This window comes from Xylocopa sonorina, chromosome 8, assembly GCF_050948175.1.
Source record: "Xylocopa sonorina isolate GNS202 chromosome 8, iyXylSono1_principal, whole genome shotgun sequence".
Lineage (NCBI taxonomy): Eukaryota > Metazoa > Arthropoda > Insecta > Hymenoptera > Apidae > Xylocopa > Xylocopa sonorina.
The window spans coordinates 4,733,728-4,754,511 of record NC_135200.1 but is presented as its reverse complement, the minus strand read 5'-3'; the positions used below and the strand labels follow the sequence as shown (position 1 = coordinate 4,754,511).

At 40.7% G+C, this 20,784-nt stretch overlaps 2 protein-coding genes across 2 annotated transcripts in view; one reads left to right on the top strand and one right to left on the bottom strand.

The window, feature by feature from the left end:
• Arfip (ADP ribosylation factor interacting protein arfaptin) overlaps positions 1–20,784 on the bottom strand; it is a 122,163-nt gene that overhangs the window by 37,807 nt on the left and 63,572 nt on the right. The gene's annotated exons all lie outside the window — the stretch shown is intronic.
• Positions 8,934–11,810, top strand: LOC143426377 (uncharacterized). Its single transcript, XM_076899816.1, has 10 exons — positions 8,934–9,076; positions 9,121–9,178; positions 9,225–9,230; positions 9,314–9,379; positions 9,482–9,503; positions 9,570–9,965; positions 10,384–10,526; positions 10,998–11,157; positions 11,209–11,501; positions 11,589–11,810. The coding sequence occupies exons 1-10, from the start codon at positions 8,934–8,936 to the stop codon at positions 11,808–11,810; spliced, it is 1,509 nt and encodes a 502-aa protein (XP_076755931.1).

The window sequence follows — 20,784 nt, the reverse complement described above, 5'->3', positions numbered from 1 at the left end:
GACGTTGAACAGACACGAGAATCGAGAAAAATAAATAGAATAAAGGGAAGCTGTGGGTTAGTCCGAAGTGAAGAAAGTGTTGTGAGTCTGTGGCTCGCTATGACCCGGAGAGCAAGGACCTCTGGTCCTTGACGAGTTCGAGTCCACCGCCTCTTCTCTTTTCTTATTTTCTCCTCTTATCCTTTATTTTTCTTCGTTGCCGGACCCTCCTGCGGCTCGTCTCATCCTGCTGGTCCTTTGCCTCCTTTTTAATTGTTTTATCCTCCCTCCATCTTCCTCCGCGGCGAAATATATTCGCGTCATTAAGATCGTCTAACCGAGCCCATGGGAAATCCCGTACTCTCGCGTCGAAGACCATATCGATCCCCAAAATGGTCGAACGCAATTAAGAACCCGAATAATTCTCTACTTAAGAGAGAAGTTAGCTAAGAGAGAAGTTAGCTTACTTAGTTTAATTAGCATAGTTAGCTTTCTACTTGAGACAAAGTAATTTCGAATATTAATTTTTTAATATTAAAATTTCTACATTATTCGCTATATGAAATATCCAAAGTGTCAAACAAATTGTTAATAGTTAGATTTAATTTGTATGAATACACAATATAAAAATATGAATCTATAGAAATATTCACAGTCGAGTTATCGATGCCAAGTACGATTACGGAAATTATGCGTACTCCTTGCAGCGGAATAGGTACACACGGAGTATTACGCAACCTGTAACGGTACAGGCGTGCGTGACGATAGTGGCGAACCGGAGGACACGATCAAAGCGAGGAATCGGTGCAACGAATAACTCGATGTATGAAGTCATCCGCGAGGAGGACCTTTCGTCTTGCGCACGCGTTTCTAAGAACATTCCGAGCGAAAACCGCGACCGAGGTATCTCGCATGGCGAAACGGAGGAATGCAACCCCGCGCAGGTGGAGTTTGTTTTTCTTGGAACCGACGAATTTCTCGGTAATTCGCGGTGCGCATCGTCGCCACTGATTCTGCGGTTGCTTTTTATTGGAAAATTAAATGGCACTTTGAGTAGTCGATGCCACTTTGTAATGTACGTACTAATTGACAGACGAGGCATTCATTTATGCGGGAATGAAACGAGAGGTGTGTGAGCTTCTTTAGATAAAATTAATGCATGTAATGCAAATTTTTGTATTAATATTCATACGTTTATATCCTTTTCTGTGCATTTAGATGATATCTAATATTTGAAAAAGGGGATGTTTCTATGGTTTAGAATAATTTGGAAAAAGATATGTCCAACTATCCATGAATCTTCACAGCTAAATTTAAAAATTGCTGTACTATGAACTCTTCGAAAATGGAATTTTTCAGTAAAAATAGTACACACATTTTCATCTCCTTGAAAGCAAACGATATCTATATCGATTTTGACGAACAAAGTTTATTTAATTAAAGAAAAAAATTGTTTTTATTGGTCCTGAAAAATCTAACCATTCGCATTACCTAACTTAAGATTACACTCCACAATAAAAACGGATGCTATACCATAGCGAACAACAAAGAGTGAAACTGCGAAGCACGAGTGCATCGCCACTCATTAAGCTTAATTCTCAAGCACCAGTGCAAAGGAGCGGCAATTCAAGACGCGATTAGCAACGCTGCTTTCGAGTAATAATTTGACGCGGAACCAGCGGGCAGAGAAAAGTACTGAGAACGTTTACGACGTTTCGAGGAAGGGGAGGATCTCGTCTTCTGTCTGTACATCGCGCTAGACGATTACAAGGTACGCACCCGAGTCGATGGACGTTTAAAAGAAGGAACGAGTTTCTCTCGTCAGAGAGGTGCGAAGCAGCTTCCCTCCTCGCCACCCGTCCGCGAGGAAAAATAACAAAACTCCTCCCGTGTCTCTGGGGGAAAAAATAAATTCACCGTCTATAAATACTTGACAGTCCTCTTATTTATTAACGATTCTTCCTCCGTCGCGCGTTGCCTCGTATTTTTCATGCGGACCTCCGCGCCTTGCAACTTGACGCAGCATTCCGAACGGTCGTTATTTACGAATGGGCGAAAGGGTGCTCGTAAAAGAATTAATATCGATGCCCTCCGTGAGACACATTACCTCTCCCTCTCCCACGCCTTTTTCCACCGCCAATTCCAAAGGCGGTTCCTTTCGTAGCCCCGCGAGCGGTCGAAATCCTTTTCGAGTACTCGAGAGAGACGCCACGAGCAAATGAAAATGCACAACCCGCGACTGGATACCGTAATGCTCGTTCGAATTCATCGCAGTGTCCCTCGTTGGGACCGGAACGAGACTTCAAGTAGGTGGACCACCCTTCTAGTACTGCTCTCTCGCCTCTAGTGGTTGTACGACAAAGCACTGCGCCTCGAGCAGAGCGGAATAAATCGTGGAAGAGGTTAGGTGCAGTTTACGCGCGATTACGCGTAAGCACTGTCGATGGTCTTTTGAATTTTTCAGTAAATGGAGCTATTCGATTGGAAATATTCTGATTCCAGAGGCTGCTTGTGAGCCGTTCAGTCGAACGTGAAACAAGAGGAACATCGAGTCGAATTTATTGGTCTGCTTTTCGTTTTATTTAATTATACGTGGCTGGTATATTATGATCGATTTTTTCTTGGGTATAATTGAGACGGAACGAACAGAGTGCGCTATGAAATTTTAAATGGAAACGGAGATCGGAGATGATGATGGTCGACGGGAGACCGGATGTTGGGTGTGTAAGAGTTTCGATCTGGGTAACGATCGAATCTTTGATTACAGACCTTGTTGGAAATGTAGATTGAGGTATGTTAATGGAGTGGATGAAGTAAGCAATGAAAATATTTAGACACTACATATAATGTGATGCGAAATAAATTGATCCGTATGATAGTGAGTTAAATATTATCTAGTTGATTAATTTCATTTAATACTAATACTATAATCGTTTAGTACTAACTCTTGCAAAATAACAATTTGGATTGCAGTTTGAGTGAGCTTGTTAAAAAATAGAGTGGCTATGAAAAATTCTTTATCCTATTGAAAAATCGTTTGCGTCTATTGATTAATTACTACTAGATTTCTGATAACATGCCTTCTTATATTCTCTCTATATTTCTCTGCGTAACTTTTTTTAAAATATACTTTGACTTTTTAAATACAATTTTTTGTACCCATATTTTTCTAAATATGCGTCATCTTAATTTCATTATTATAAACAGATGTAGTTCAATTACCGCTATATGTAATTCCAGCATCAGGAATTTAACTTTCTTGCGTTTTGTCGGTTCGTAACGGCGCTTTAATATATGCAAAATGACTAACATTGGTCAAGCATACCGTGTAAAACCAAAAGTGACCATTCGAGTTTTCACGTAAACCCCGGTTCTTGCCTCTGCGCGAGGAAAGTTGCAGTTGTCGGAGCATAATTTTACTTTCTCCCAGCTAGTATCAATTAGAAATGGAAAAAATCGTTTGTATCACTTTTCGGTTACAGCATACGTGGTCCGCGTAGTAACTAATCGACCGGTAGAAAGTAGTCCAAATTACATCTGTCCTAGCTCTCTCGCTAGACCATAATGCCGAGGAAGATTAGTTCCTTGCAATGAAAGCAGAAATCTTTGCATTCCATTCAGTGCAAATATAAAACTGTTCCGTTTTCTAAGAGTAAATATATAACTTTCTACAGAAATTATACCGAGGTTTCTGAATTAGAACATTAGAGATACAGTGTTCGTATAATTTAAACGTTCTTAATGTAATGCAAAAATTATTATAATTGTATAAGATTTTCTTGGTACTTTTGAATATAAATGTCTCAAGCAAAAGTTAAAGTGTGTTTTTTAAACATTGTATAATGAGCTAAAAGTCATAGGTTTCGTGTGTTATTTTTTTAAATAGTACCAATTTATAAAGTAAATAATATAATCTATACGATTAACTTTGTGTCATCAGAAGTACAAATTAAAAATATAGAATTTATCGTTCCCAGGTCGATGACCTTAAGAGCGCTACAACTAGAAAACCATCACTATAATCCCACAATTAATAATCTTAATTACCACTCCCGGCTACAATTCCTGATTACATACGTGCATCATCGAATCGCTATTATTCCATGCAGCCGAGCATGTCATCACGTTTAATTCAAGTGAAACATAGTAATTACCGCGCACTCCACCAGCACCAATAAAATAAAAAAAAAAAAAAACACTTAACATCCTCCTGTCCCTCGCACCACGTGTAACAATAGGGACAAGAAAAGCTAACAAAAGCAGAAATGAAAAAACGAAATCCCCTCATTAGAGAAAATATGCATTTCGACGTACGACCATTGCACCCCCTCCCATGCGTATCGACGAAGAGGATGAAGACGCTGGAAGGAGAACACGCGAGAAAGATCTGGGGATGATTGCGGGGTCCCAGGAACGGCGAAAGGCCAGTTCTCCGTCTGTCACAGTCTGCGACGGGAATTGAAATGTCCCGGGATGCGTCTCGCTGGAGGACTACTGCGAACGAACGCCCCACTAAGCGCAGGTTTAAATATACGTGCTCGAGGCGCACCCCTCGAGGGATATCGCCGTGGTACTTCGACCTAAGTGGTGGCCCGTGCAAGTCCTGTCGAATTTATAGGTCGATTCGACACCGTGCACCTCTTATCCGGGGCTGGGCCATTCGAATAATCAGCCACTGAAATTAATTACGCTAATGGACGTATCTGTCCATTCCTTCTTTAATATTTCTTTTCTAGCGGCTCTAGAGGTTCTCCTCTCGTTTTCGTCGGTACTTGTTTATGACAAGTTAGTTTATTTTCTCATAATACTTTCAGAGTATGCGAAAGAATTGTTTTTTTTTTATATAGAATGCGTTCTGCAGTATTATTTTTAGAAAGTTATTTTACTTTATAAAGTGCACTCAAGAATTTTAATTTTAGAAATTTGGTATTATTTAATTCCATAAAATAAACGATCACGTTTTGTAATTGATTAGTTTCGTCAATCTCTGGGCGTATTTCATTCTGGAATTCTATTTTCAGAAACTTCGGGTTCCCTATTTGTCCCCTACCCCTTTCCACGTGCATTCTATTATATTTTCATCCGTTCACATCGTATATCTTGCGCTTCGTCTGGCTGGCCCGTTCCCGGCTATATTTCTCGTGGTTTTCGCAACGTGTTTCTCTGTTCCTTTCGTTTTGGGTGGCACGCCACGGGTCCTTTCCGATTATCCGGCCTCTCTCGTGGCCCGTCCTCTGCATATCTTCGCCCTTTGTAACGAAACTCGACCGAGGCAGGAGCAAAACGAGCGGGCAGGCTCAACAACGCGAAGATTGATACCTGGCTGGCGAAATGGGAAGGATCGAAACGATTAATCGTATCGCAGGATAAACGATATCGGCGCGCAGCGTTCTCGAGCGTGCATCGGATTAAAATCGACTACCAATCTTAATATTTTCTGTACGACCCTCGACCCGGACTCTATGGATCGATTTCCAGAAATTTCTAACGTCCGCTGCTGCGCATACAAAATATTTTTTATTCAAGGGGCAAAGTATTTTCGCGAGCGTACAATGGAGTCGAGAGAAGATTCCAGAGGAGTAAAATGGGATCGGGAATTCGACGCACGGACGCCTGCGGTGTCCACTGATGTTTTCATAAAGATGTCTTCCATGCACATCGACTCATAATCACGTGCGTTATAAGGATTTCAAATGAAAAATTGATACGAAACGTACGTGAAAAGTTTAAATAAACATTAAACTTCTCGTTTGCACAAATTTATTATATGCATAACTAATGACTGCTTCTTTTAAACAGTTACAGACAAACTTTAGAAAGACATAAAAGATCCAACATTGACAGACAATTGTGAACCTCGTATCGCGATGCATAAAAGTGATAGTTTTAATTGAAATAAAAAATTCAGGACGCACGAGAATATTGTTCTTAGTCAGCGTATTTTTGCGCGATTTTCATCAGTATTTTTAGAGCTACTTAGTAATCATAGCTTGATCCGTGGCGATCCACACAGCTGTACGAAGTTACGAGGCTTGAACGAGTCTAACGGCTAACGAATTCTCGTCACGAATACGCACAGTGTCTCACATTTTATCTCTGCACGCCGGCGCTCGCAGATCTTCCCTGCCATTCCGCCAGCCGCTGTGCCCTCTTCCTAGATGGATACGGTAATATCTCAACATTCATATTTTTTCAATTCCCCACAGCTCGTGTACGACACGCGCGTCCGTATTGTTTCTATCGTCGCAAAAGTCACGTACTCGTGTCGTACAGGAAATACGAGAACGTAAATTCTGTAAGTTCGCCAACGAGAAATTCCTCCACGCGATATTAATTGCGATTGAGAAACGGAATTTCGAATTCCGTTTAATAATTAAGTGGTGTCTCGAATACACGACAATTTCGATATTTAATGCGACGACAAATGTCTTGAGTACTGAAAGTTTTGGCAGTTTTTTAAATTTCGATATGCTTCGAAAGTGGTGGACGTTTCGCAGGTCTTGAAATCCTTCGAGGATTGATCCGATTGATATTGAAGTTGAACCTTGGCGGTACACTTTTTAGCGGCAAGGACGAGGAACGAAAAAGAGGGGAGGTAAGACTGGAGGTCGTCGGAAGGGATAAAAAGTAAGCTACCGTGGCGCAACTTTCAAAGTCAATCGAACGCGACGAGTCGGTTCCTCGAGAAGACTTCTCGAAGCTTCCAGGATTTTTTCGAAATCTCCTAAACATCCAGATATTCTATAAATCTACATGCTTTCGACATCTAGCAAGACTTCGTGTCACGCAAGACATCCAAGGACTAATCTGACTCAACCTCCTTCATCTACATGTTATAACTAAATCGTAGCAATCGAGTCACATTCCAACTAATTCGAATTACCACAATAAAATGAACAACCTCATCGAATCCCTTCAAAATTAATTACATTTGGTAATATCGCATTACCAACGGTAAGAGAGCGCCCTCTTAAACTCAGTTTCGCAGAGGTTAAATAACCCTCTGAGAACGTAACGTGATCCAATCGCGGGTGTAACGAACCTTGGAACATCACGAATCTCGTAGATGCTCGAAGACCCAAAAAAACCCAGCGTCATTTAACTGTTTCCAGTAAAATGTGAACCGTCGCGCGCATGGAAAAGCAAGTGCTGAGGTCACGCGTGACTCAGAGAGCGGCGGTGGTACGCGGCGAGGTTCGCCGATTCTTGCCAAAACTCGTCGCGGGCCCATCGAGCGCGGATACACACGGATTCCAGGATTACGTGGATCCGTTTGTTTTGCTCGTTCTCCCGTCCGCGTCGTGCCCCGCGGAATCTTCCTCATTGCCGGTTAATAAAAAACTTGGGACGGGAACCGGACGCTGGCCCACGGCAACCCGTGCCATAAAATCCGACGCAACCTCCTCCGTAAGGAGCACCAAGGGGGGGAGAAAGCCGAATTGCGGAATCATTCAACCGCGCTCGAATATCAGAATGCGTTTTGGTAACGAAGAACCCCACCAAAGAGCAATCTTGGCGCCGATTCCACCTCTGCATTCCAACTTCGAGATTCAGGGGTTCAACGCTCGGGGCCCTGTGTTCCCGCCCCGTGGGACGCCGCGAAATTTCATGGAAACCAGGGAACCGGAAGTGCCTCCGATAAAATCGCACGCCCATGTCCTAACGCGGAATCGTTAAGCGGCTATTACTGCGTGGCGGCGACATAGCACTTCGCAATGGAGTAGAAACGCGAGATGCTATGATTTGCATAACAATTTCGTTTAGTCTGACTTTGACGAAATTCTGCAGGCGATATACACAGTACTGCTAATTTTCAGGCGAAATTTACGGTCTGAATAGTTAATTATAAATAATCAACGCTGTTTAGCGTGGAACATTGACAGCACTGGTTGTTTATAATATAAGTAAACTTCTCGTCTGACAGAAGCTTATGACTAATCAGCGACTGGTTTGGTGACTGACTTTACGCATACGGTAGTTCGAAGGTGCAAGAAAGTATAGAAAATAAATGCTAGTCGCTAATTGAAATACCGATCTTGAATTTTAAATTGAATTGAAAAAACTAAAGAATTTCAAAGATACAGATATATCAGAGAATTCAGTGGATTATGAAATAGAAGTCAGACAGAATCTCAGTTAGCTCCAAATATATCCAAAAATATCAATCTAACGAATTACTTCAGTTCTACCATAGGTTGGTACCAAGAAACGTTCACCAGCAAATTCTCCAACTCCCACCATTGGCGCGCTTACTATATCAGTGTCACCCTCGCGTGACACATCAGGGTGCCACATGAAGCTGCATAAACGGAAAGTTGAATGCACAGAAAATGACTGTTGACAATACCGTTGTTCGAAAGGCTGATGTTACCCAAGTACGTACATCCCGAGTCGAGACCTTGACATCCTACGCGGTCGTCCACCACAGAGGCGATCCGCGCGGTACCTTTTTTCGCGGTTCGCGGGTCGGGCACGAGGCACGAACGATCGTCGTGTGACTCCGCACACGCTCCTGACCGGTCATTCTAAATCTCCTCCAATAAGAATCGGCAAGACGCGCACCGAATCGCGTCCTTGCGACGTCTTCGACCCCGTCGAGCGCGTGGAGGGGAATTTCAAAGGGAACAAGACCCGCCACGGGTAAGAAGAAGAAAGAAGCGTGCACTTCCTGAGCAAGAGTCCACCGCAGGGTCCTCCTGCGCCCGTGTAATTGGGGTCCTGCGAAGCTACTCCCTACGAAGCAGAATGGTGGGGGCTGCCCTATGTAAGCCCTCGAACCGACCAGGTCCAGACCATCCAGCATCAGGACATCGCACGCAAGGACTCGGACAACGAGGTTCGCCAACGATTCCCTCGACGAACCGCCGCGAGTTTAACCGTCGTCGTCGAGTTCGAACGTCCACGAGGGTGTTTTCTGTTCTGTCTCGTATCCGTCCTCGATACCCGCGGAAGATATGTTTGCCACGAAATCGGTCCTGGCGTTTGCGACCCTCGCGCTTGGGCTCAGCGACGCCGCCAGAAGAACGACCACTGTCGCGTCCACGGTGGATGCCGTCGAAGGAAGACAGTTTGGACATTCGCAGTTTCAAGGTCGGTGGTTTTCCAACTCCTAGTTTTCGAGTTTCATTTTTTTTGCGGCAGGTGTTCCGCTTTTTGGAATGGTTTTCGCGAGGTTCAAGTGAAACGTAAAGTGATTATCGTAGGGGTTAGTAGATTTTTTTTTACCCTGATTTTTTATTATTTAGATTCGAGTAATATTGTTTATTTATTTTGTAATCATGCAAATAAACTAACTAATGTCGAGTACATTTTAATTTTCAAATATTCTGATCAGATGATCGTCAGCTTTGAAAAATATGAAATAGTTCGAGATGTCATGCAAAACTGTGATTCCTTAAAAGTTTGACGTGCTACAACTCTTTGACAACACGAACAATGAGATACGACATTTCCATCGCTACTATAGAATTTAAAAAAATAATTAAGTTTAACTTCATCTTAGAAACTAAATTTTTATGAAAATTGTTTTTCTACACTTTCAACTTATTTCCATGGAACTAATTAAAACTTAACGTCATTTTCTATGTTAGATATAGAGAACGTATGGGATGTCGTGGAACTACAAAAGTTGGACGACAACGCGAATGCTTGGAAGAATAATCCATCGTCTAACGCCACAGAATCGAAAAGTTCAGGAGTGCTAAACACGAAGCAGTTATATCCAACGCTTCCTACTCCTGGAGACTCGAATGAGTTACCAGGACCCATAACTGGCCAGCCAATGCCACCTATGACACCGCCACCAGGGTGTTACGGCTTACGGGGACAATTCCCAAGCCCAACGAGCTGCGCCAATTACTTAAATTGTTGGGACGACACGGTCACCGAGCAAACTTGCCCTGATGGACTACTCTTCAACGATCTCATTTTGCTCTGTGATTTCGATTACAATGTGAATTGCGGCAGTCGACCTATGCCTTCACCGAGTAAGTAAACGACCTTGTTATTTACTGTGATAAAAATCGTGATATGCATATTATAAATGAATTGGAAATTGCTTCTTTTTTGATCAAATGAGCAAGATAATTGAAGCACTCGATAGTTAAAATATCGTAGTAATTTTGTTTTATTCAATTAAACGATCCTTTACTTAAAGCATCATCAAATTGATCAAGATGAATATTTGTATTAATATTTTGTATTATATTTTTAGCAAGGTAATTGAAGCACTCGATAGTTAAAATATCGTAGTAATTTTGTTTTATTCAATTAAACGATCCTTTACTTAAAGCATCATCGAATTGATCAAGATGAATATTTGTATCGATATTTTTAATAATTATCAATTGGTTATACGTGTGATGTTAAATGATATAGTGATTTATATTTTTTTTTGTTTGCTAGAACCGTCTCTGCCCGAAGGTTCGAGGCTGTGTCCAGAGCCAAACGGTCGTTACAGAAGTGCGACGAACTGCTCGGAATTCTACGTGTGCGTTTACAGAAAGCCCATCAAATTCGGCTGCCCTCTGGGGCTGGTCTACAATGACGTAAGAATCTCATTGCTGATTTATCTCTCAAGCACTAGCGGAATTCTAATTCGCAAAACGACAACGTGCGTCATGCGAGCGTGAGAAACTCTGCGCTTCGACTCCCACTTGCTCTTCGTGTACGGTCAAAGGCCGCGGCGTGTCTGATGCTTCCGTGTCGCTACTTGAAGCTGAATTCGAAACAATTCTACGTTCCATTTTTCGTAATTTATCTACGCGATTGCCTAAAACAAATCCTCCGATATCTTCAAATGCTCGATTACAATTCGAGTCGAGATTTGCCATTTTTAAGAACGCAGAATAGGAAAAAAGCTAGTACAAGAATAGCAACGTGTTTCAGCTATCACGTACATGTTTCTCTATCGTTCTTCTTCGTACACCGTCTTCCCAATCCTATACTATATCTTCGTAACTTACAGCCTCAACATTATACACATCCTCCTATTTCGCTCATAATTTATCGTTCCACAGGTGCTGAGCGTCTGCGACTACCCGTACAACGTCGACTGCAAAGGCGCAATAACCCCTCCACTTCCACCTAAGCCTACTCCGCCACAAACACTGCCATCGCAACCTTCCACCGCGCCCCAACAACCACCAACGTACGCACCACCGTCGTACGTACCATCGCAGCCATCCTATCCATCGCAACCATCCTACCCGTCGCAACCTTCCTATCCATCGCAACCGCCCCAACAGCCGCCATACGCACCCTCGCAACCACCTCAACAACCATCGTACATTCCCTCGCAACCCCCTCAGCAACCACCCTACATTCCACCCTATGCGCCGCCACAACTACCCTCTTACGCGCCATCACAGCCATCGTCATATCCCTCGAACCCTTGGCTGAGAAGAACCGATCCAGAAGCCCAGAGTCAAGAAACCGCGGCCACGCAATTAGAGATCGAGAAAGAGCAACAACAGGAACAGCAAATGCAGCAGGAACAGGAGGTGAAACGAGAGGAAGAGCAGGTGCAACAGAATCAACAGCCGCAACAAGAGCAACAACCGCAACAGGAAGAGCAATCGCAACAAGTCGCAGTTAACAGTCAACAAGAGACGTCTGGAGAATTGTCGAATCCTTGGAGTTTGATACACGAGATTCCCCCTAGTCTTACCACGGTCCCATGTAAGAATGGAGATGTACATAGGCTGAACAAGGCTTGCACGACCGTGGTGGTCTGCAGGAATGGGCGACCGCAGTTGTTGCAGTGTCTGTTGGGACACGCGTACGACAAACCATCGGATTCTTGTCGACCATTTACTATTGCCAAATGGTAGGTATTGTTTTTGAGTGTATGAATGAGGGGAAACAGAAAATTGGATAATGAGTTCAACGTTAATAGAGTTCGATAATGGTACCTCTCGTGAGCTTTGGCACTTAGAATCATCAGACGTATGGGAATGGTATTACAAGTCTAGAAGCAATGAGAATTTCGTTTCATACTTTTTAGAAGATAGATAAGTCCAAATTGTCATTGTTCTGTTTCTCTAACACTTCATATACAACTTCTTATCATTTTCTAAGAAATGTAATTCGAAACATTATTGCTGGTTTAATAATGTTCGTTGTCTTGTTTCTGTTTCAGCTAACCGAACTTACGCTTTGTATTAAATACGCTGACTACTTACGCTTAAATAAAGCATCGATTTTCTTTAAGACCTGATGTTTTTGTTATATCCCATCTAATATGTCCTGCGTGAAGATAAAGTCACTTTGGTGTCTTCTGTTAAATGTAAATTTAAGATACAGAATGAGCAATAGTTAAATATGTCATTATTTATTTTATATAATATACTGACACCAAATATTATTTTTTATTTAAAAATCTACCGCCTTTATATATTTGTGACTGTTATTATTCAAATTACGAAACTCTACTGCATAGTGATTGGAAAAAGTGTATGAGAATTAAAAAGTAGAACAATCAGTCCATATAAAATTTATCGAAAATGTAATTAAATTTGTAGATATTTTTATCAACTAAGAATTCATGGATGGTAACTTTAGAAGGTAACAGAGCATGGAAGAAAACAAGTGGAGAATGTTCAGCTCTTCACTGCAAGAGCGCGGCACTGTATATTCATGTTCTCCACAAGCATAAATTTGAAAATTAAAGTGGAAAGCCACGAGAAATGTAAGAACGCAAAATTTTAATATCTACCAGAAACTCAAAGTTGTTTAGACATTTAGAAAAGCAGAAATTCAAACAGAAATGATGGAACTATTTCATTTCCGTTTCTTATAAAATACTCATGGACAATTATTTTCCATGATTACTATAATGCAAAAGTGAAACAAAAATGACTGATTTTCTATCAAAGAAAATTTCATAAGAAAAATTCGAAATAAATATGTAATTAATATTTTTAAAAAATATTGCTTGCTTTTAAAACAATTCTAAGAGAGGCGTTTTAAGGTGGCATTTTTAGAGCGTGTTCCAATAACTAGAGCGTGTTCCACTTTAAAATGCACTTTCTTTGGCTTTAAACACAATGCTAATGAAGAGCGATATCGCGAACTAGAATAACAATAACCATTTATGCAGTTAATGTGAAATTATCATTTACAAGAATTCTTCTTGTTTCTCCTCAACATCTGTGCACGTCCACGGACTTAAGTTTGAAAGTAAGAAACGTATTTTCTCAACGTGTACAAGTCTTCTTCGATATCTGTACAAATATTCGATCGCTACAGCGAACAGATCTATGGCAGATGTTCTTTACAACGCGTAGGCAGCATTTGTCGCGTGGGTTTCAAAAATGTCGTCCCCATTTCGCATCCAACAAGATATGAGAAAACTTATGCAGCAACCTAATAATTTCTGGGCTTGCAATTCATTGCTTAACCAGTGATTCACTCATGGTCATTAAGTAATAGATACATCGATTCAAGTCTGCAGAATATTGAAAGAACTATTCTAAGATTACAGCTTTCAAATTAAATTGATTATATATATTAAACGTGTTCTATAGTAATACGATAGAGTCTTGCATTTCCAATAATTTATTAGTCGAGCAACAATTAAAAATTGTATAACGATAGATCTAAAGATGATGCGTACATTTTCGTAAATAATTTATTTATTCTCTTCGTCGTACTTTACGTAAAAACGAAGTACTTATATTAAGAACGCCATTACGTCTTGTTATCTTTTTATCTTCAGCTTTACAAGAGCTGCCCGACACGTTGTCCTTCAATTTCAATTCAGCTTTGAACGACTTTCATATTCTTTCAAACCCATATCATGGTTCACATATTTTTACGAGTCGCAATTTAAAGTAGATCGTTCGTAACATTAAATTTACTCAACAATATAATGCTTCGAAACATTCGATAAAAATCGAGGGAACATCGACAGCTTGTACAATACTCGTGTGACGTTAAATCAAAATTTAGATTTAATAGAAAAATGATCTGAATGAAAAAATTAAGTAAATTTATTTTTCAAGTATCGAATAACTAATTTTTTACTTGAATTAATTGTCTGCATGCATATAGACGCAAACAGTAGATTCTGGCCTTACTGGTCAGACCCCTCAAAGCGTTCATTTAAAGTTCACTCACTCTGAATTTGATGATGTTGGATGACTTCCCATTCTTGGTGAGTTCGATGAACATTTTGATTTCACAGAATAAAGTTATTATTTTTTCTATGGAATTTTTTTAAGCGCTGAATATCTATAGACGTGTTGAAAGTGGTCTACTTACTACTGCCATCGTTCTTTGGACCAGTATTCAGTAGATTCAGTAGAATCGACCTCATTGCATTTATACAAACGTCGCCTATGATTTATCTTACTATTTGCATTAATAAATCCATTAAATATTATTATATACCAAATATAATAAATCTGGAGATATACATATCACAATATGCATCTCATTTCCTACCATTTTATTTTATGTAACACGACGCATATTGTTATCGTAGCATACTAAACAAATTTTCTTTAAAACAAAAACAGAAGTTAAAGTTTCAATTTTTTAATATTTTTATCATTTTTCTGTTGTAAAATTACGAGTAGAGATTGTTAACCAACAGTTACTTTCTTTAAGCTTCCATGTAATCCATCGCGAAACCTTTCTTTATCCTTGAACGATATACTTGTAAGAACAGCCTGCATCAACTTCCGGCCGCGTAACGCTCTGAGTGTACGTACACGCCTTTTTCCGAGCGTCCTGTCTAATTAGAATCTCACGGTTGAACAATCGACGGTCGAAAGAAGGCGCGCGCGGAAACAGAAAAATGTGGCTGACGGGGAGAATTTTGAAAGTGCTTAGAAACGAAAGCAACGAAAGTCGGGGCGCGCGTTTCACCCACCGCCATCGTACAATTTCGAAATTACGTAACTAATGTTGTTTTAGCGTTCCAGCGCTACGAGGCGCCATATTGCACGATATTTTTATTTTTTTCGGTTATTACCAATATCAATGCTTTGAAGGACCAAATAAATTCGCGTTAAATTAAAATTACTTTTAAAACAATACTTTTGAAAACTGAAGCTTCTACGAATCTTCTAAATTTACTTATGACTAATTTTAGTATTTCTTACGAACTCGTGGAGGTTATAAGGAGGGGATGAAGATGCGAGCTTCTCTTGGAAGCTGATTTAAAAGTCAGGAATTGTGCGTTGGAACGACAGGGGCAACAGGGACGTGAATCCGTTCCTGAATGGAACAGAGCACACCAACGGCAAAGAGATATCACTTTCCCGGCTTTCTTGGTGCCACGCCCGACTACCGCACTTTTATGCGAACTTGAACGAAACACGAGTTCTCCGGCGCATACTAATCGGCGAACCGGGGAAAAAGTGGCTCGTTCTAAATTCCCATGAAATCACGAACGATGAGCAGAGCGTAGCTTTCAGCCAACATTTATGACGCTCGTCAAGTGGAAAATGGGAATGTAAAATCTGCAATTTCGTCGTTTCGACTAACTGGAATAAATTACTTTAAAATAATTAGAAGACGAGTACTGAACTTAAATGTTCTACTAATTACACTCGTTTCGACTAACTCGAATAAATTACTTTAAAATAATTAGAAGATGAGTACTGAACTTAAATGTTCTACTAATTACACTGGATATTGTTCAATTTCATTGTTGTCTGCTGTTGCGATTTTCAAAAGGATTAGTCATCTAACCTCTGCAGTCAAAAGTAAATTTTGATAATAAAAAATAATTTTCTGATATTAATATTAAGATTTGCTTCTGCATAATACTCTAAGAATGGGATTATATGAGATTTTATCTTAGCAATAATGCTCTAAGTTCGCAATCAAAACAGAGAAACAGAAAATCTGAACAATCGTTAGATTTTCTACGAAGAAGATGATCGGCGGGAACAAAGGTAGATGAAGGATAATTCGTCCCATAATAATGACAGAAAAATGCTTGGATGAAGGAAAATTATCGTGAAAATTGCTTGCTGTTAAGTAAATAGCTTGCGATATTATCGTGCTATTCTCTCATTACAGCGAAATCAAGTAGTGCATAGATGAGAAAGGATCGCATCGATCCATTCGACACTGCTAACAACCTCGACCTTTTCGGAACAGCCTATAAACGATTCGCAACCGAGTCTTGTTTTACCAGCAACGAAATACCAACAAACAGCAATTTTTACTGTTGCAATTTGCTCTGTGCATTGGTAAAAATAATCGCTATTTGGGAATTTACATCGTATTTCATCGATACAACGAAGAAAGTAGAAAAATTAGGAAACTTTTAGTTAAAAATAGCGTGTCTTCCTGTTATTTAAACTTTCTCGTGCGACACGACTTACTAAGTACACAACGCGTTACGGTATTGGCATTTAAAATTCTCGCTTTTGCAAATCAAAGTCATCCGTTTACAAATGAAATTCACCTTTTTGCAAATCAAGTACATCGACTCAAACATTTTTTAGTGAATTTCATTCGCGAAAGCGTGAATTTGACTTGCAAAAGGGTGAATTTAAAGTGTCGATACTATAATAGTATGTAAATTAAGAACGACGCGGCACATTTTCTCCAGAAATTCATAGATCAACCAGTTTTCCACCGATCGGAGTGTTTTTCTCACCTGTTGAACCAAATTTCGAAAACGAACGTTTTTATTGCACACCGTTGCCGATCGAATAATAGCCGCGTCACACTTATTCGTAAACTTCTCGAGCCCGATTTTTACAGGAATCGCATTATAAAACTTTCAGCGTTTCTCTGCACCCAGATTACGCAACACTCCGCAAAATCGGAGGAGCGAAAATAGCCGCTCGTTACGTTAAAACTCGTAACACTTAATTGACGATTTTGCAATCGAGCTACCAAGATATGCACGATACGTATTCTTTCGCGTTGCATCGCTTACAATCGGGACAGTCAAATAACACGCGATTACCGTCGAATTAGAACGAGGAAGTTGACCGTGCAATTGCGCCACCGTATCGATTCACCTGCCAGAAATTTCTGATATTAATTTCATACACTCTCGTCCAAGACTATAGCCTCTATTTTATACTTTATCGCGAATCAACATCAAATAAACTTATTCTGCCAAATTCTACCACGTAAGAACTGCATCATCTTCCAGCGAATGTCGAATTAATTAAGTCTCGCTTAATATACAAAAGATTATAAGCAGAGAAACGAATCAATGAACATGCTTTTTTCATTGAATATTTACTGCAATTAAAATTGCTCGCGGTATACTAAATACTAAATAGTTTTTAACCGTGGATGTGTGACAGGAAATCGAGGGAACGGATAAACGATCGTTCAGATTACGCGCGTTCGTGAATTCAGACGCGCAACAGACACGTGCTCGCATACCGGGGAAACAAGATTGACGCGTTACGGCTCGTTTCTCGTGTCACACGGCAACCGTCGCCTCGGAGCAAATTAAACAAATTAAATTTATCACGAAACGCGACAAGACTAATTGACTGGACTTTACTCGATGAAAATGCATATTTTCTGCAACGAAACCAATATGGCGGTCGGGGAGGGATAAACTGAAAAATACTGAACATTAAGTATCCTCTTGTCGTGGCAATGTTGAATAGATTATCGCGAGGGAAAATCTGCTCATTCGCGGATGATTTAATAGAATTTCTATTCTATTAATCATTTATCAAGTTGCTCCATTTATAAAGTTGCTCCATTTGAAGTTTGAATCGACTTTCGAATAAACAGGGTATCGAGGTGCAACACTTAGAGACAGTTGTTTCAAGAGGAAATATGTAAGTTGTATCGTCGAATGTTACGTAAATCTGAGCGCAGGGTGAAGGCAACGTGAAATCCATGAAAGTTGACACTAGAGAATGGCCAGTCTCGTTACCAATGCCATTTCCACGATGGCAACAGCCTTTCTGATGTACTATAATGCGCTTTTTACTATCTAACACCGTCAATTAAAAAGTACCAGCGATCCCCACGCCTGAGATCGATCGTCACTTACTTCATCTCACCAACGCTATGATATTTGGGATCTTTTAATATAACCGTTTGAGAATCGCTGATATATATTTACCGTTACGCAAACCTTCGTCCCGTTCCATTCAGTTATATCAGAGCACCCCATTCACAAAAAAAGATTCGCGAAATAAAAGTTTAGCGAAGCCTTTCTAGCGAACGAAAGTGAAATAAACATTAAAGAAGTACGTATCGGTAAAAGTAAAATAGAATACGTTGTTACGCTTTCATGTAATCGCGTTATCAATCTGATTTAGTCCTACTTAAACCACCGTCACTATATCGCCCAATTATTATTCTAAACAAACATTCATAAACGAAGGCAGAACTTCCTCACTCAAAACCAATATGAAAAAGAAGTATTATAGTACATTTTTAGTTTTATCTTGGCAAACGAAGTCAATTAGATCTGGTCAATTTTCATAAACGAAGGCAGAACTTCCTTACTTAAAACCAATATGAAAAAGAAGTATTATAGTACATTTTTAGTTTTATCTTGGCAAACGAAGTCAACTAGGTCTGGTCAATTTTCATAAACGAAGTCAACTAAGTCTGGTCAATTTTCATAAACGAAGGCAGAACTTCCTCACTCACAACCAATATGAAAAAGAAGTATTGTAGTACATTTTTGGTTTTATCTTGGCAAACGAAGTCAATTAGGTCTGGTCAATGTTCATAAACGAAGTCAACTAGGTCTGGTCAATTTTCATAAATGAAGGCAGAACTTCCTCACTCACAGACCTTATCAGTTTTATTATTATAGAGAGAGAAAGAGGAATTTATATTCCTTCAGTTATCTGCCCAATGGCTAAGAACAACGCCTCGATCTTCCTGCAGCGAGTTCGCCAAGAGAACCAGGAATCCTGACAGCAAAAATGTCCACGCGGTCGCCGCGTATTCCTGTCATAAGTTCGGGTCGTGCACCCCTCGCGGAGCGCATTGTTCGTGGACCGGGTTTCCGCGAAACCGCGTGGGCGGGCTAACTGCATTTCTGGTGCGTGACACACGCGATAACAGCCGTGTGTCGGTTGTGCAGGGATCTCGAGCACGAAGTCTCTCGTATGCAACACGCGGAGGGGCTTTAATCAGAGAAACGAAAGACAAACGGCGGAAGATTCCGTGGGTATTCTCGCCCACGTCCCACCGTTGCGCACCGCGATTTTCCCCCCCCCCCCCCTTTTAGCAAACGTAAATATCTCCTGGAACTCATTGTCTCTAGGTGTGACTCGAATTCCTTAGATTCCCTCTTTCTCCGACCGTTCCTTTCTTTCTACCTTTCTACGCTGCTATTTGTGTTACTCGTACAGCCGAGTCCCATTTAGAAACGCGTTCTGTTTGAACGAAAGGGAAAACCCACTTGGCGATGCAACGTGCACCAGAGGAATGCGTCTGTCGCGGGATTCTGTACGGGTTCTCCAACGTATGCTCGATTCGTTACTCGTAACACCGGATGTCGGATTAGCTTGCAAGATTGCGACGACTACCTATCGAGCTTCCTCTTTGCCGATTAATTATCCGTTAGTCACGACGACAACGAGAGTCTCAATTCTGCTGTTACGTTTCAAATAATTTAACTGGGAAACCATTGGATGGAAGGTTTAAAGAGACAGTATGTTAATTTACTGCACTTTCGCTCAGACATTTCTGCGGTTCTTTTATTTCGATCACATTCTGCTCGTTCGTCGTGTGTCGTACTCGCATGTGCACGCTGTTAAGTCTAAGAAAATGATTCGTCAGACGAAGTGAGTCAAGTAAATCCGTCGATACAGTCGCGAGAGGGAACAAAGAGAACGCGGAGAAGTTAACCGAATCCTGAGGTTCTCCAACCTACTTCGATCGAAGGTGCAACTAGGTCACCTTGCCGGAGGTTTCGTAACACTGGTAGGTGACCGTCTAACAATAAGAGAACCATAGGTACGCTGATGGATAGAGGCGGGTCTGGGTGATACGTACGCGCGTAGTCGATTGAAAATCCGGTTTTGGGAAAATAACGAGGGGCCCCCGGGGGACTGTCCCTCTTTCAGCTCTACGGGGTACGTACACGGACAAAACTTTCATCGAATTCCTGGAACGCGTTAACCACGGCCCCTACGTCCTGTTCGCTCTTTGTTCAACAACCTTGTTCAGCATAATTTAACCCCTACAGACCTGATTCATTTTATCTTAATTAATGATTCCTTCCCAACTGATGTATCACCAATGATGTCATGCGTTTCAGATAAAATCGAACAGATGGAAGTATTATGCTACTTTTTATAAGAAAAAGTAGGTCTAAGTTGTAGCTACAACTTTAATATTCTAAGTTAGATATTGAAGTTCTATGATAGTGTACGTGTGCGTCAGATTTGTCACTAATTTAGAATTCACTCTTATTAATCTCTTTCGTTGAGTAACTTTAATATTCTAAGTTAGATATTAAAGTTCTATCATAGTGTACGCATGCATCAGATTGTTCATTAATTCAGAGTTCACTTTTGTTAATCTCTTTCGTTAAGCACACTTTGTAAGGTATCCAAATAACAATATCACCGCTACGCATTGGGATGATGTCATGAAAATGGTTCAACTTTTCTCAGGAGCCAGAATGGAAAGAGAAAACGCAGTGGGGTATGTCGTCACCGATGAGATCGCAACGTTCGTTAACGTCGATGATCCGTTTTTCATCTAGAAAATAACGATCGGCATCTGGCAAGGTCGATGGCGTCAACGGCAGTCCGGAGGCGCTTGAGAAATGGAAGGCCGCTTTCCCTTTCTCTTCGCTTTTCAACAATACATTCAGGTGTTCTCCGGTTCCACTTC